At 40.1% G+C, this 17,872-nt stretch overlaps 3 protein-coding genes across 4 annotated transcripts in view; 2 read left to right on the top strand and 1 right to left on the bottom strand.

Moving 5' to 3' along the window:
• The first annotated feature begins 344 nt into the window (after nucleotides 1–344).
• Nucleotides 345–4,160, top strand: mnx2b (motor neuron and pancreas homeobox 2b). The gene is given in 5 exon segments (XM_059346750.1): nucleotides 345–396; nucleotides 495–815; nucleotides 818–1,021; nucleotides 2,266–2,426; nucleotides 3,771–4,160. Coding segments are annotated over 5 exon segments (1,128 nt in total).
• Nucleotides 4,161–9,539: 5,379 nt separating this feature from the next.
• atic (5-aminoimidazole-4-carboxamide ribonucleotide formyltransferase/IMP cyclohydrolase) lies at nucleotides 9,540–16,524 on the top strand. The gene is made up of 14 exons (XM_059352459.1): nucleotides 9,540–9,686; nucleotides 9,858–9,984; nucleotides 10,072–10,215; nucleotides 11,212–11,300; nucleotides 11,944–12,095; nucleotides 13,077–13,233; nucleotides 13,402–13,527; nucleotides 13,626–13,819; nucleotides 13,909–13,998; nucleotides 14,081–14,206; nucleotides 14,312–14,404; nucleotides 14,485–14,667; nucleotides 15,909–16,064; nucleotides 16,174–16,524. Exons 1-14 carry the CDS (start codon nucleotides 9,668–9,670, stop codon nucleotides 16,291–16,293), a joined length of 1,776 nt encoding a protein of 591 aa, XP_059208442.1. The 5' UTR covers nucleotides 9,540–9,667; the 3' UTR covers nucleotides 16,294–16,524.
• A 1,083-nt stretch (nucleotides 16,525–17,607) lies between these two features.
• fn1b (fibronectin 1b) overlaps nucleotides 17,608–17,872 on the bottom strand; it is a 31,634-nt gene continuing 31,369 nt past the window's right edge. For both annotated transcript variants that reach the window (XM_059352147.1, XM_059352156.1), the window contains one exon: nucleotides 17,608–17,872. This exon is cut by the window's right edge and continues 398 nt beyond it. The gene's annotated coding sequence lies outside the window, so the exon portion shown is untranslated.

Genomic DNA, 17,872 nt, shown 5'->3' with positions numbered 1-17,872 from the left:
ACCCAATCACAGACTGCTGAGAAATATGTGTTGCTAAGGTGTGGAGGGTGTCTGCATATAATTCTTTCTTTATGGCGAAGTATGGCTGCAATCTGTTTTGAGTAGAGGAGCTGGCAATAAGATAGATACTGAAACACAATCTGCTAATCTTCTAATGTACCTCCGCGCTTTGATGCAGTTGAAGGTGTTTGCAGGCGGGACAAGGGTTGGACATTACCTCACTCTGAACGCTTTCTGGGGGGAGAAACGAGCGAGTAATTAGCTGATTAGAGGCCCGTCAGAGCAGCTCAGCCTGCAGCCAATCCCGGCCCGCAGCGCCCTGCAGGGTGGAGGAGGGACGGCTGATGGAGCTGCTGCTGGACACCAGGACGCACAATGGTGCAGTGACATGTGCAGGTACAACTCCAGGAAACAGATGGAGGGATGCACATGTTAGTCATATAGGTAGAAACTTTTTCTAAGTCGTTAAAGATACACGTTTATAATGCATTAATGCTGTTTGAGCAGTTCAAAGATCAGAAGAACTTATGAGTGTGTGCGCGCGGATCAGGTGCGCACCCGCCCAAGTTTGACGCCTTTATTTTTATTTTTAAAGACTTCCGTTCACTATTATGGAGAAATCCAAAACTTTCGCATTGACGCCCTGCTCGCTGATGAGACCAACCGGGTGAGTCGGGACCTGTCCCCGGGTCTGAGCAGCGACAGCCCCGCAGGCAGTCCGGTGTCCTGCCGCCGCGCGGACACGCCGTCCCCGCGGGCCGCGCAGCTCCAGGGAATACTGCACAAACCGGGGGTCCTGAACCTCCCGCACCCGGGCTGGCTTCCCTCCCGGGCATGTACCCTGCTCCCATGTACCCGCTGTCCGCGCTGGGAGGCCAGCACCCAGCCTTCTACACCGGGTTCACACACCTCACACAGCCCTACCCGGAGCACCTGAAGGCGGCCGCCATGGCGGGCTCTCTGCCCCTGGAGCACTGGATCCGCGCCGGCATCATGATGCCACGGCTGCCAGATTACAGCAGTAAGTATATCATCAAGATTGTTTTTATTGGTACAACATTTGCACATTTTAAAACACAAAAGACAAACAAATCGGTGCAAAAATATCATTTTGAAATCCTCCAAACATCCCAAACCTTTTTAAATAACTCATGAACCGTTGAAACAGTTTATTATCAGGTGAGCTCTGAAGAATGTTTCGATTATTAATATTAACATATGCAATCATCTTATTATCGAGAATATAAGCAGGCTAATAGCTAGTTGTTGTTGTTTTGCTTATTTATTGTGTTTTTATTTGCATTTTCCGAATAATACCACTGATTTAGTATTTAAGTCAATCACTTAATAGTTAGCATCCAACAGATGAGTTTTCCTTCTATACTTCACAGTTTTTTGATTTTTTAAAAATTGGCAAACTATAATTTTAAATTTGTTATTTAAAAAAACAGCCTTAATTAATTTCACATCCAGTATTATTATAATCGACCACCTATTTGTTTGTTTTCCAAGCCGTCCTCTGTATTTTCGGACATATATTCATGTTAATAACATCCACACGTTGTCCCGTATGTACTGCCTATCTGTGTGTCATATTTTAATTTTGGCCCATTTATTTCTCTATAAACGCCAACCCGATGAAACTTGTCTTTGTGTGACGAAGAAACTATAAACAAACACCTAAAACGTTCTGTAGTTCATCAATAAAATCCCAAAAGCCTTCATTGAATTTTCATTAAGTTAATGGCATGCCTGTGTTTTTATGGCCGTGTCCCCGTCAACAATAAACTGAGTAAAGCTATTATAGTTAATGATGAAGAGAGAGAGAGCGGCCATATGTTCCTGAACCTCCATGTCCTTGCTATGATATAAATATATATAAATATAAATATAAATAAGACTGGTGAAGACAGGAATCTTATTTACAGGGCAGATATTTAAAAAATATATTTGTTATTAAATTATCAAAACCCAAATATTGAAATATTGTGTGGTAAACATAAAAACACTTTAAAATTAAATCAATATCTGATATCACATAAGAAATAAGTTATCATAAAATAATTTGCAAAAGTAGATAAAAGCCATTCTTAAAATGAATAAACACTTTTTTATTTATTTGTAATAAAAAATATATGATTTAGGAAGAAAAAAAAAAGAGACAGCTTATTGAAATAACCATGTAGTTTGATTCATGTCCCCTGGGGAAAAGCATTTATTAAGAGAGAGAAGATGAAGTATAATACTGATGGTGTGTTCCTGCAGCGGGCCCTCAGGCCGGGCTGCTAGGGAAGTGCCGGAGGCCCCGCACCGCCTTCACCAGCCAGCAGCTGCTGGAGCTGGAGAACCAGTTCAAGCTCAACAAGTACCTGTCCAGACCCAAACGCTTCGAGGTGGCCACCTCCCTCATGCTGACGGAGACACAGGTGAGACACAGCCAGCGGCTTCTTCTCAAGGTTAAAACTGTTCTACTGGGTTTTATTATTTATTTATTATTATTATTTATAAATCATAAGAGAAGTCATCCCAAGACACTTTTCATAAAGAGACGAAACATTTCTCCACCAGCAAACATTTAGCAGATAGAATCCTCCACAACAATGTTAAATAAGAATAAAGCGGATACTTATCACAATGAATACCTACTTTTAAACAAAGATTCCTGAGCATAAGACATACTAATATTATTTATATATATATATATATATATATATATATATATATATATATATATATATATATACTATTATATATTATTATATACATGTTCAGCTTTCATCAAGTGAATACAAGCTGCAGCCAGAGAATGCTCACAGCAGAAAGGCATTTTAGCAGACTTCCATTAAGAGCAGGCACATTATTTGGATGGTTCCTGTAGTTTTATTATGTATGTTTTAATTAAGGTGAATTCAAAAATCTCTCTTTCTTGTGTCACAAAGATATACAGCAATAATAAGTAAATGAGTTACAGACAAGAACATGAGACAAATAAGGCTAAAGATGTATATATAAATCACAAATAACATTTCCAATAGAGATACACTGATCCGATACAGACTAAAGCAGCAAGATTGATCAGTGACAATAAGGCTGATCTATTATATCTATTCAATCCAGTTCTATGTTAATATATTATCAACATTAGAAACTGGAATTTTAATTCTAGTCTAAATTCTGACCAATTTCTTTTTGCACTTGTTAATTTCTAAGATCTGCTACCAACTTGCTGGTGCGCCATTTATTATTTAAATGATAAATATAAAGTAAGTTAATTGTTAATAATGTATTTGTTTGTTAAAAAGTTAGAAATGCAATGTAAGTCAGGCCTGATGATGACTGACACATAGAATAAATCCCAGTCTCTTGCATACAGCTCATTAATGAAACTGTCGGGTTTATTCCTTCATAATTCTGGTAGTGTTGATGAATTATAATCAGTGTATTTCATCATAAATAGTAACATATACATATACATATATATAGTAAGATATATTTCTAGTATGTTTAGAATAGATGTTTATGTATTACATATGATTTCTGATCTCTGCAGAAGAGCATGTTTTATTTGCCTTTTTTTGAGTGGGAGATTTTTTTTGGAAAAACTGGAAAAAAAGATGCAAACCTCAGATTGAACAAGCAAGAGCCTCTTCTGCTCATTCAAAAACACAATGGCCGTTTTTTTAGAATGATTTCTGTTCAAGAGCTGCAAATAAGATATGTAATTGTGGATATGTAAAATATGTATTAAGATGTGTATCATCCTCCTGCAGGTGAAGATCTGGTTCCAGAACCGGAGGATGAAGTGGAAACGCAGCAGGAAGGCGAAGGAGCAGGCCGCCGCCGCGCCGTCTGAGGCTACGCAGCTACGCAGCGCAGGGAAAACTGCCTCGGACAAATCACATGAGATCAGACGATCTGTGGATCCAGACGACAGAGACCTGGACCTGGAGGATGAAGAAGAGGAGGAGGAGGACGAGGAGGAGGAGGAGGAGGAAGAGGAGGAGGCTCAGCATGGTTTTCCTGTCGGGATGCCGAGATCAACGGACTTCTTGCAGCGCAGCAGCGATGTGGGCTACGATGCCCACAGCCCTTTCTCTGAGGAGGAGCTGCAGGAGGTGCAGGTCGGAGGAGGTGACAGGAAGATCGGAGCAGGACTGTGAACAGCTGGAGGAGGTGCAGGTCGGAGGAGGTGACAGGAGGATGGGAGCAGGACTGTGAACAGGAAGAGGAGGTGCAGGTCGGAGGAGGAGGTGCAGGTCGGAGGAGGTGACAGCAGGATGGGAGCAGGACTGTGAACAGGAAGAGGAGGTGCAGGTCGGAGGAGGTGACAGGAGGATGGGAGCAGGACTGTGAACAGGAAGAGGAGTTTCAGAGACGTTCCTCTGGGACGGCGAGGTCACTAGAGAAGACACGAATATAAACTAACTGTGAATTCATTCATCTCTAAGTACTGTACATTTTGTAGCATGCTGGAAAAAAAAGGTGCACATTTTGTCCATAAGTGTAGCTGTTTTCATGCCAATCACCTTCTGGTCAGCTTGTCTTCTGCCAGTAGACACACTTGGTTTCATGAATGAAGATGAAACTGCAGCAGTGAAGTTCAGACAGCGTGAGAATGTCCAGCAGCTGAAAAAAGAAAAGAAACAGAACAAGCAGCTGCTGCTCCACAGGTTTTTCTGGGCAGAACATCTAAATTTACCTTTGAGAATTTTACTTGTAAATATTGGTGTGTTTTTTTCTGTTCTTGATAATGTTTATGAGTTTGTTCCTGTCACTTACATGTAAATTAACTTAATTTATTTGAATGATTGCAAAGATGAATAATACATGTATTTATCTGAAACTTGTTTGTGGTGTAACTGTGAAATTTAAAGAAAGTGGCAGCAAGAAAGAAATAAAAAAAAAGAATAAACTACTGATCAATGTTTCTGATTAGTATGACACATCAAATGTTAATAAAATGGATTTTACAAAGCGATAAGATTAACTTATTATTATAGTGTGTAATGTAAGCTGTCACCAAGGTCAAAGGTGAAGGATGCTGCCATGCTCTTCTATGATGTAGGATGAAGAAGAAAGGAACTAGATGACTGAGGAAGCGTTTCAGAGCCGTTACTAACTTACTGTTCATTAAGATCTGAAGATAATAATAATATAATAATAACTAATACGTCCCAATACAAAGTTTGTCAAATGCAATATGATAAAATACCAAAATGTCCTACAGTCACATTCTGCAGCAGGACTTCAGGTTGTCCTGATCCTCAGTTCTATGCACAACAATCATATGAGCAAGAGGGTCAAAGGTCAAGGTGTAGCATGATGGATTACTATATATGGATATATATACTCTGAGCACAGTGTTTCCATTGTGTTTTTATTATTTATTATTTATTATTTCATAGGATATTTATTGAAACATGTCTTGACAGTTTCAGTAAACAATCGTTTAAATGATGATTCATGAGAATATGTTGATTCGAAGCTGTTTAAGAGTTTAAGCTGAATGCTACTGTCACCATGTAACCATGGTTACCATGTTAGCTTAGCATTAGCTAATTAGCACTAATGCAACTGACCGCTGAGGCTGAAGGGAATGTCTTTAATTCTGCAGAAATTTAGTCATAAACCAAATACATTTTTATTTGATGGAGCTAAATGAAAAGTCACCAACACGATTACAATTCATCATGAAGAGAATATGAATATGAATGTGTGTGAATGTGAATCAATAGGCCTGAGTGTAAAGACATTTCACTTAAACCCACAAACGTCAACCTGCTGGTGGCGCCAGATGATCAAAAGACTAATTGTGATTCATCCTCTTGGGCTCATGAATATCTGAACAACATCTCATGACAATCGATCTAACAGTCGTTGAGATCAGAAGAAAGAAACACCACAAAGGTTCATTAACAATCCAACAGAAGAAGTTTCCTGTTGTTCACAGCCACCACTATAATAATTTATTACAAAGGCTCTCAGATATTAATTACTTGGTGGGGTTTACTGATAGCCAAATAATTAAGTTAATGAAGAGGAAGTAAAGCAATCAAAAGCCTGATGGTGATGTCACACGGGCCCATTTTAATTTCCAAGAGCAACAGCATGATGAGTGTTTTATTAGCCAGCCGTGTAAAGGCTTGTGATTAAAGAGCAGAACGGAGGACATGCATCCTCTCAGACCAGTCACATGTTTATAAGGTGATTAAATGATAAATGATAAAACAAAGCTCTGCAATGAGTGGAAGTGCCTTCAAACACTGACTTTACAGACAGAAGCTCATATAATCTGCTAAAAACACCAAGAAACTGACAGCAGTCTCACTGTTATCACTTATAAAACAGAGCAGAAGCAACAGAACACATTTAATAATATGACTATTAGGTCTCTTTATTGGATCCTGATTGTTTTACAGACATTAATTAATCAATTTTTTGAAAATTTAAGTCATTTAATTTGGAGTGACTTGTTGTTTTTCACCTATATTGGCTCTGCAAATGCAAATTTGTATCATACACGGTCGCCATACAAGTTGGAATAAAATATTTTTTTCCTCTTTCCATAAAATGATTGTGACAATGTGATTAATAATGTATCTTCTCAACACTTTATTAATCAATCTCTTTGATATTTGTTATCAAACACAGTGCCATCATAGTATTTATATGCATTAAGTCACATTTTGATAGAAGTGGTTAGGAGATAGGTTTTCAAAATGATGTACCAAAGAGCTGACCAGATATTGTCAGATTGTCCAAAGAAAGAAAGAAAGAAAGAAAGAGAGAAAGAAAGAAAGAAAGAAAGAAAGAAAGAAAGAAAGAAAGAAAGAAAGAAAGAAAGAAAGAAAGAAGTGGACTTTCCATTGAACTTTTGAGACTTGATTTAATAGGAGTGAGCAGAATAACAAGCCTGCAGACTGAACCTTTATCAAACTGCAGCTTTTAATTTGGCTGATGAAAAATCATGAGAATCAATAGTCGCTCGTTTAGTTGTGTGACTTGTCAGATGCTTGACAAATGTCATCTGGCCTGTTTTATGAACCAGGCCTTCTCTGACACGGTGCAAAAAAAAATCACATCTAATTGATAAGGCAGTGCAGCAATATATGGAGGTCATTGATTCCTTTTCTCTTCTAATTTAATCTGAATACAGCAGTCATGTTGATTAAAAATTCCCTGCGTAAATTACTGCTGATAATGCTGTCAGTTTGTGCTGACGGCCTCCTGCCTTTCTGTTTCTGAAGCAATAATACACAGAGAGTTTCTATAAAATGTTTCACTGTCTCCTGAATCACTCAGCTCGCCCCTGAGATGTCAGCTGTTACCAGAAACTCACATTTTCATAGTTAGACAAATAAATCGGCCTCTTTTTTGCTTTGTTGGATGATAAATCAGGCAGCCCTTAAAATATTTACACCCTGTAGTTTAATCAATCAGCTAAATGTCGGGCTCATTACGTAAATATGAACAGATTGCGCGATCTTTTAACGTAATCACACGTCTTGGTGTGCAGGTTCTCCTCCTGTCCTGTCATTAACTAATGGCCGAGTGAAGCAGTGACTGGCGGCCCAATAAATCACATCTGTCCCACTCAAAACGCTGCTCCAAACCAGGAGAAAGGCACCGTTTTTTTGCCAATAAAGTTTATTGAAAAGGCGTGGCATGTATTCATAGGCGTCATTTATTGTTGCAGGAAGTGTAGAATGTATGTTCCAGGTGTTTTAATAATGACAGCATGAGTCACCTTCATACTGCTGATGATGGGAAACATTTACCTGCTTCAGACACAGCAAAGCTGCAGTAGGCTAAATATTTTATCTGAAAATAAATAATGCATTTTACTAATTCATTTATAGTTATTATTTTTCTATAATTTAAAATAAATTAATTATTATTATTGTATTAAATTATTTTTTATTTATCTTGAGCTTTAAGTAATGGTGAATAAAAGCACCAACGATAATTAGATAATAATTTCAACAATAAGATATGCAAATATGCACAAAACCTAATAATTGGGACTCATTTATGCAGTCTCAAGTTCAAGTTCAAGTTTTTCAATTTATCATATGCAGTCATTTGTAATAGAACATTTAAGACTTAGCCTCATTAAAGATACATAGATTAAAAAAAGAAAAAAGAGCATGCTAGTGAAAATAAAATGATTCAAACATGAAAGATTGCAAGTAAAATAAGAGAATAAATAAAACAAAAATATAAAATAAAGTTGATCTGCATCAAAAATAGAAGTTGTGCAGTGACTTAGAAGTTCAGATCAGAACAGCTCTGCACATACATCTCACCCTATATTTCATTAAAGCTTTAAGCTGCAAAAATATATTAATCTAAATATGTTACACTGAAGACTTGAAGAGGTCGATGTCTGCCATCTTGTGGCAAAATGAAAGAAGACACCTCAAGCTGCTGCTCTTGTTTTTAGCAGAGGTTGAATACACAAACAGACCATAATAATGTAATATATAATATAATATATAGTAATAAAGTCCCTGTTCAAGTAAAACTGCAGTCAAGGTGACAAGCTGATAATCTGTCTGTATATTTCCTCAGAAACAGGCTGTTCGTGCTACTTTTAATTGTGATGATGCTTCCTCAAATATAGGCCAAATGACCAAAAATATAATTTGCTTGGTGATGGGCAATAAATAAAAACAGCTGTAGCAAAAATACACAATGATAATTCCTGTATGTAGGCCTACGGATCCCTCTTACCCAAACCTTCACCCACAGCTGATGCAAAAGGTCATGAATAAATATAGAAAAATAAATATTGAATAAAATAATAAACATCAATGGCAGGTATAACAATTACATGATACATGAAAAACTACGATAATTACATATAATGCTCAGTGCTACAAACAAGATGCATTCAGACAACAAACACACAAATAAACAGTTGCAGGTCACACTTGATACACACACTATGATGCCTCAAATATGGGCATTATGGAGAATAATGCATCTCATTTTCCACAGTAGTCTGCACAAATGCATAACATGTAATTAAAATAAAAAACGTGTCGCCTAATACAAATTATACACATAGTCTTAAACATAATTAGAATTGAATTATTTAATGAATTATTATTTATTTAAATAATTCAATAAAGTGTATTTTATTTATATTGTATTTACTAATATTAATCTAAAATATGAAACCGTTATACTGTAAATGTAATTACATTTGATTAAAATGTAATTTTAATTAATTGCAATTATCTGTATATGATAAAACGACTTATATGTTTTTTCTTATTCTTATTTCTATCTTTATTCTTATTGTTGTTGTTGTTGTTGTTGTTGTTGTTGTTGTTGTTGTTGTTGTTGTTTTTCAGTCAGCTGTCTGAATATTTCCTCTCTGCAGATAAAAATGCGCATTTCCTGCGCCGCGTGGCTCTCGCGGTGGGCTCGTGGTGGGGGGCGGGGCTTCATGGGGGGCGGGGCTTCCTGGGGGCGGGGCTTCCGGGGGGCGGGGCTTCTAGTTCTGAAGCTTGATGATGAAATGATGAAGAGCTTCAGATCGTGTCGAGCTGCAGAGTTTCCTGGTTGAACCGAGAGAAGAGACAGAAACCTCCTCCTGCTCCTCCTGCTCCTCCTGCTCCTCCTGCTCCTCCTGCAGACTCACTGAGACAGAAACAGAAACATGGCGTCCAAGGAGCTCGGTGAGACTTTTCCTCCAGATTCATTAATTATTCATTCATTGTGTGTCGTCATGATAAAGTTTGTGCTGCACATGTTGCTGCTAGCTCTCTGCTAACAGCGTGCTAACCCTCTCATCAACATGCTTTAACTTCCCTTTAGTCTGTAGAATGAGTTCATGTTTCTGTCCTCAGCTCTGCTGAGTGTGTCTGATAAAAGCGGGCTGGTGGGCTTCGCCAGCAGGCTGGTGGGGGTCGGCCTGGACCTGGTGGCCTCCGGGGGCACAGCCCGAGCCCTGCGGGACGCCGGACTGCCTGTCAGGTGGGTGCAGAGTCCAGCGGTAGTTTGTGCCTTTACTTCTCTAAATCCTCTCTCACCTGTGTCCTCACCTGTGTCCTCACCTGTCAGGGATGTGTCCGAGCTGACCGGACACCCGGAGATGCTGGGGGGCCGGGTGAAGACCCTGCACCCCGCCGTGCATGGAGGCATCCTGGCCAGGAGGAGCCCCGGAGACGCTGCAGACATGCAGCAGCTGGGCTACAGCCTGGTCAGGTGAGACTAATAAGATTAATAATGTCCAGTAACATGATGATATTTACTGACAATAGATGAGAAAAATCACTCATTCCTTAAAGTGCTGCTGAATGATCAGACCACAAGCTGTTAATATATATTCTATTAGTTAGTTACAGGCTTAATATACATTATATTAGTTAGTTACAGGCTTGTCTTGTCCCATTAGGAAGCACGTGGAGCTGGTTTTGGAGCCAGTTAATTGGGAAACTGCTGCTCCTGCTATCAGCCGTCCTGTGACTCTCATTTGTTTAGGACAAGAAGAAGAAGTCAAAGAATGTGATTAAATCAGAGATTTCACAGTTTTGTCATCAGATTTCAACTAAAATAATCTGATAGACTTGCAGAAATATCTTTTGCTTTGTCTGCCCAAGTTGACGGAGTAATTTTATCTTCATGTGATAAGAGTTGGAGGTTGAGTGCATCATCAGATCAGGATCTAAAGAATCTGAAGGGAACTAAGCAGAGTATTTAGTCCAGGAGCTCCGTGATCACAGCACTTCTTAAACAGCACTAGGGAAGATGATTATTCTAGCAAAATGATTGTGATATCCTGATAATCATCAAAATGTGCTTGAAACTGACTCTAAAACATCCTAAAATCACATTACCTCACATTATTATTATTATTATTATTACCTCACATCTTGTTGTTTTTAAAAGTTTTGATTGCAATACAAATGGGACTTCTTATTTTATTTTCTTTAAACAAAAAACAAACTGACTCAAATGTGTGTGTGTGTATGTATGTAAATATATATATATATATATAATTTGCCTCACGTGTTCTTACACTTTTACCAAATAGTTTTAAGGTGGAACCACTTTCTTAATTGGTTCTTTCTGAGCATGTTATTTTTACAGTCTATAGCATAAACATAGTGTGAAAGCTTTAATTACAAGAAGTGCACGTTATTGATGTCACTGTCTAAATATTATTATTATGATCAACATTCTGTATTTGCTTATTTTTAGAGTGGTGGTTTGCAACCTGTACCCGTTTGTGAAGACGGTGTCGGAGCCGACGGTTGCCGTGGAAGACGCTGTGGAGCAGATCGACATCGGTGAGTTGAGATTGTTTTTATTTAATAAAGTACCCAAACATGAATATTAAACATTAAAAACATATGGTCGTCCCTCTGAATTCAAAGCCTTTTCAGGTTGTTTTTGTTGCTCCTGTGGCTTTGTTTCTCATACAATAATATATAATATACAATAATTACATTTCAAACAGCTTCTCTTTTCCTCTGTTCTGTAAAATATGAAATAATAAATAATGTTCAATCAAAGTTTCACTGAATCTTTGTCACATGACTGTTGGTTTAAGCCGAGTCATTCAAGGATGTTTTTATGAGTAATATTTCATTTGGGTTTTCAATAACCATTTAACACACACGCATATGAACACAGCGACAACATGCAACCAGAGTATAGCAGCGGATAAAGAACATAGAGATTAATAAGCAAAAGGAAGCATACTGCAATATATTTGCATGTTAGGCTGTATGAATACCAAAATAACAATTATTCAAACTCATGAAATAATATAATAATATAATATAATAATAATATAGGCATGAGAGCACCCACTCCTGTTTATCAGCCTAAAGATACATTTCCAGTGCAATAGTTTGTCTTTTTTTAAAGAAACCTGCGAAGCCTCGTGGGTTGTAGGGATCAGATTAAGAACCTGGTTTCCTCCTCCAGGTGGCGTGACTCTGCTGAGAGCGGCGGCCAAGAATCACGCTCGGGTCACGATCGTCTGTAACCCTGGCGACTACGGGCTGGTTGCCACGGAGATGGAGAGTTCAGCTGACAGAGATACGAGCCTGGACACCCGCAGGACGCTCGCCCTCAAAGTAACTGCTCCTTTCTCTTATGGAAATGTACAAGACAAACCTGTTTACTCTTCTGTCTTTTAAGATCAGAATATATATATATATATATAAAGTTCTACACACTCTGGTAACAGGACAGAGTGGATGCAGCATGACTTTTGATCCGTGGAGTCTCTTTATGGAGGTTGGTAGAGCAGATTCAGGAGAGCAATAACAGATTGGAGATGTGAATCTAAATGAATGAGCAGGTCTCACAGAGATGGTTATAATATTAACCTTATATTCATTATATTCTTACCAAATATTAGAAATATAAGAGGTTTCTGAGGAAGAACTCAGTCTAGATGATTGTGTTTGTGTTTCTCGGTTCATGTGTGTTTAGACAAAGTCCAGCGTCTCTTATCACACTGTTACTGTGTCTTTAGCTTCAGAGGTCATTATATTAAACTACACTAGGAAATGTTTTGTTTATTTTTGGACATACTGAAATCTATTCTATTCTCAGATTTTTTAAAATTTATTTTTTCATATTTTTGACATATCAATATAGTATGACTTTATTAAAAAATATATTTTTGGACAAACTACACACTGTGTGCTGTTTTTAGAAAATATTTTGGACCCCCTTTACTATTACCATGATCAATGTACTATTAAACATTTTCTGGCTTTTGGTTGAAGTGTACTATGACAGTTTTTGTTGTTTACTATACTTACCGTATACTTTGCTGTATTTTGTTGGTTTCTATAAATAAAAACATACAGGTGCGTCTCAATACATCAGAATATGATGGAAAAGTCCATTTCCAGTAGTTAAAGTCAAATATCCCAACCAAGTATTGAGTCATAAAGGAGACATACTCTTCAGAGGACAACATTTACATATTAAACAGACTTTTTAAAATTAGTCCTTTGAAATATAAAATGCTCCTGTTAACTGTTACCGATCTCAACAGACTCTTTCTGCTCTTCGTTTCCTTCTTTGGTCCTTTTTCTCTTCAGGCCTTCACGCACACGGCGCAGTACGACGACGCCATATCCGACTTCTTCCGCGGCCAGTACAGCCGCGGCGTTTCCCAGCTGCCGCTGCGCTACGGCATGAACCCGCACCAAGCACCTGCACAGCTCTACACGCTGCGCCCGGCCCTCCCCCTCACAGGTAGAGATGACATCACAGGTCCCACCTGAACATCTGCTGTCTGCAGAGAGCAGATCATGATGCAAGGAGCGGGGCTTTAGCTTTGGCAACTGTTGCTAATTTCAATATAAATGCAGGAAACCACAAATAAGTGATCTTTAAACAATATGAATGGTTCTGCCTCGTCAGTGGTCAACGGTTCCCCCGGCTTCATCAACCTGTGTGACGCTCTGAACGCCTGGCAGCTGGTCCGAGAGCTGCGGAACGCCCTCGGCACGCCGGCCGCCGCCTCCTTCAAGCACGTCAGCCCTGCTGGTGAGAGAAACCACACGGACACAGAAAAATAGACATATTACATTACTGACACAGAACTTGGTGTGTTAAATGCTCCAACGTGTCCTAACGCTGTGAAGGTGCTGCCGTGGGCGTCCCTCTGACCGAACAGGAAGCTCAGGTGTGCATGGTGCATGACCTGCTGCAGGACCTCTCGCCGCTGGCCACGGCCTACGCCAGAGCCCGGGGCTCCGACAGGATGTCTTCTTTTGGAGACTTTATCGCTGTGTCTGATGTGTGTGACGTTCCCACCGCCAAGATCATATCAAGAGAGGTAAAACTGTGTAACAGATACAGAAGAAAAACAATAATTTGTTGTTGACCCTAAGCAGGAAGTGTTCCTGATGATTCTGATGCTCTCAGGTGTCCGACGGCATCATCGCTCCTGGTTACGACCCGGAGGCGCTCAAGATCCTCTCCAAAAAGAAGAATGGCAACTACTGCGTGCTCCAGGTGAGATGGTTTTATCACTCAACTTTTTTTATTATTTTTTTTGAATTAAGGCGATTTCAATGTTCTGTTTTCCTTTTTCCAGATGGATCCAGACTACGAGCCTGAGGAGGCCGAGGTCCGAGTGCTGTTTGGCCTCTACCTCAAGCAGAAGAGGAATGGAGCGATGATCAACAAGGACTTCTTCAGCAATGTTGTCTCCAAGGGCTCGGTGAGTCACTTCCTCAACCTGCTTCATCATTTTAAAGCCTTCTTTCATAAATGGACTCAATCCTTAGTGATGCGTGTTGACGGTCTGAGTGTTTCTGTCCTCCAGCTCTCAGAGGAAGCGGTGCGGGACCTCACAGTGGCCACCATCGCTGTCAAGTACACTCAGTCCAACTCCGTCTGCTACGCTAAAGATGGACAGGTAGGAACGATGAAGACGAGGAGGAGAGAGGAATCTGGATGAGGAAGAAGTTTCTCTTCTGAGAGTTCTCTGTGTTCCAGGTGGTGGGTATCGGAGCGGGGCAGCAGTCCCGTATCCACTGCACTCGCCTGGCAGGCGACAAAGCTGATAACTGGTGGCTGAGGCACCACCCTCGCGTCCTCAACATGAAGTTTCGTAGTGGGGTGAAGCGAGCGGAGATGGCCAACGCCATTGACCAGTATGTCAGCGGAACCATTGGAGAGGTAGGAGAGATTACAGCGAGGCACCATAACAAGCTGTTAATGAGACTGGTGTTGCTGAGTCGGGCAGGAGGGGCCCACTTTAAATGTTGTTTATGTAGCAGAATGATGTCACACAGGCTCAATCTGGTGCTACACGTTTAATTAAGGTTTTTCTGCAAATACGAGAAATATCACTTTAGGTTTCCAATCACTGCACAGCACTTTCTGCTTCCGTCTAGTAGTCGAGGACTGTCATCATCTCCCTGCACTCTAACAGCACTGACCCCTAGTGGCCACACCCTGCACATACTCTAACAGCACTGACCCCTAGTGGCCACACCCTGCACATACTCTAACAGCACTGACCCCTAGTGGCCACACCCTGCACATACTCTAACAGCACTGACCCCTAGTGGCCACACCCTGCACATACTCTAACAGCACTGACCCCTAGTGGCCACACCCTGCACATACTCTAACAGCACTGACCCCTAGTGGCCACACCCTGCACATACACTAACAGCACTGACCCCTAGTGGCCACACCCTGCACATACTCTAACAGCACTGACCCCTAGTGGCCACACCCTGCACATACACACTAACAGCACTGACCCCTAGTGGCCACACCCTGCACATACACTAACAGCACTGACCCCTAGTGGCCACACCCTGCACATACACTCTAACAGCACTGACCCCTAGTGGCCACACCCTGCACATACACTAACAGCACTGACCCCTAGTGGCCACACCCTGCACATACACTAACAGCACTGACCCCTAGTGGCCACACCCTGCACATACACTAACAGCACTGACCCCTAGTGGCCACACCCTGCACATACACTAACAGCACTGACCCCTAGTGGCCACACCCTGCACATACTCTAACAGCACTGACCCCTAGTGGCCACACCCTGCACATACTCTAACAACACTGACCCCTAGTGGCCACACCCTGCACATACACTAACAGCACTGACCCCTAGTGGCCACACCCTGCACATACACTAACAACACTGACCCCTAGTGGCCACACCCTGACACTGCTGCTAACAATCACAATGCCCATAAATCACACTGTACCTGTATGCACTTTATTTCTGAAATACATTAAAAGCTTAACTCAAACCAATCAAAACATATGAAACAGATAAAAATTATTTTAACTGAGTTATAAGAACCTGTGTATGACTTATTGGGCCTTTAATGAATATACACTGAAAGCATGCAGGAACATCAGTCTAAATGTTGTTCCAGGGCCCAGACCTGGAGGTGTGGAGGTCCATGTATGAGGAGGTGCCGGAGCTTCTGTCAGAGCCGGAGAAGAAGGAGTGGATCAGCTCCCTGCAGGCCGTGGCCGTCAGCTCCGACGCCTTCTTCCCCTTCAGAGACAACATCGATCGAGCCAAGCGGGTAAATGTTACACACCTTTCACCAAATCTGACCTTTGACCCTCTATTGAAAACATTAGTGCACGCCAAGCTTTCCAGCCGTCACCACTAACGTTTGTGTCTTCCTGCAGAGCGGCGTGGAGTACATCGCCGCCCCGGCGGGCTCTGCTGCTGACCAGGTGGTGATTAATGCCTGTAACGAGCAGGGCATCGCCCTGGTGCACACCAACCTGCGTCTCTTCCACCACTGAGCCTCCTGATCTCCAGGTGTTCCCTGAACTCACCTCACAGTTCTGCATTAGTAGAGTTTAACTCTTTCTGTTGTTGCTGATACTCAAAACATTCCTGTTCTCGTCCTGCTGACGTTTAGAGACACTAACTACATTCCTGACTGATGATTTAACTTTAGAGACACACAGGAACTGTTTACACTAGGTCAGTCACATCTCACTGTGGAATAAACTGTTACTGACAGCTCATCACTACTTTGTCTGTTTCTTGGCTAGAGGGACGGCCATGTTGGCCACATTTCAGTCTGGAAGGATCTAGTGGATGAATGGAGTCCTGAGTGGAGGGACCTCCCTGTGTTGTTATCTGAGCTTCTTGGTTTTATTTTAGTTTCCAGGATGGCCGAAGAATTGATTTGGTCACCCAGTATTTTTGATCAGAGATATAAGTGCTGTAGTGGCCCATTTTAAGTATTTTTGGCATTTTTTTTTTTACAAAAGTCGACATGCTATAGTATGACGTCATTTTAACTTTTGGACATCCCATAATATGGTGTTTTTCAGTCATTTCTGGTCTTATCGTGCTCTTAATAGGTATCAACAGAATAAAATTGACACATTTTAAGCATTTTAAAATGACAATTTTTGAGAAAAAACAACATACTATAGTATGACTTTTTTTGAGGGGGTTATTTTTAGACCTTTTTCTGTCATTTCTTGCCATATTATGTTCTTTTACGTATCAACAGACTATAATTGACCCATTTTAAGCATTCTAAAAATGCTTAAAATGGGTTGGGCATGCTTAAAATGGGCATTTTAAATTTTGACCATTTTTGACAAATCGATATACATACATGACTTTTTTTTAGGGTCATTTTTGGACATTCCATAATATGGTGGGGGAGTTTGTTATTTTTGGACAAACTATACTAGCACATGTATTAACAGAGTATAATGTATTTTGGATTCTTCAAAGTAGCCAGCTTTTATTTTGATGGTCTCAAACGCATCAAGAAGGCAATAAATTCCACAATTAACTTTTGATAAGGTGTACCTGTTAAATTAAATAAGAAAATGCCAGAAAGGTGCAAAGCAAAAGATGGCTGCTTTGAAGAATCTAAAATAAAAAACATTATTTTACTACATAAATCCATGTGTTCTTTTATAGTTTAATGTCTTCAATATTAATCTACAGTGGTGAAAATAATAATAAAAACCAAACCTTTAACTGGTACTGTACATATATATATATATATTTATTTTTATTTATATATATATATATATATATAAAACCTTAAATCTGTAATTTGCAAAAAAAAGCAGTAAACATTGCAGTTAGGTTTCAGGATCTCTCCAGCTTTATTAAAATAAGGGACTTCTTTTTTGTCAAAAGGTAGAAACAAGTTTGGCACGGACAACAAAGTACAAAAATAGAACAGTTCAAATTCTCACACACACACACGTTGAGATTAAAGGGATAAATTAGTAGAAAGACAGTAGAAACCAGAATGTGTCAGTCACAGTGCGAGCCCTCTAACAAAAGAAGGGCTACAGAAAAGAAAAGCACATTTTCATGGACAATTTAAACAACATTGTTAAT

This window comes from Centropristis striata, chromosome 2 (genome assembly GCF_030273125.1).
Source record: "Centropristis striata isolate RG_2023a ecotype Rhode Island chromosome 2, C.striata_1.0, whole genome shotgun sequence".
NCBI lineage: Eukaryota > Metazoa > Chordata > Actinopteri > Perciformes > Serranidae > Centropristis > Centropristis striata.
Note: the sequence above shows the minus strand (reverse complement) of the source record. Positions and strands in the feature narration are given on the sequence as shown.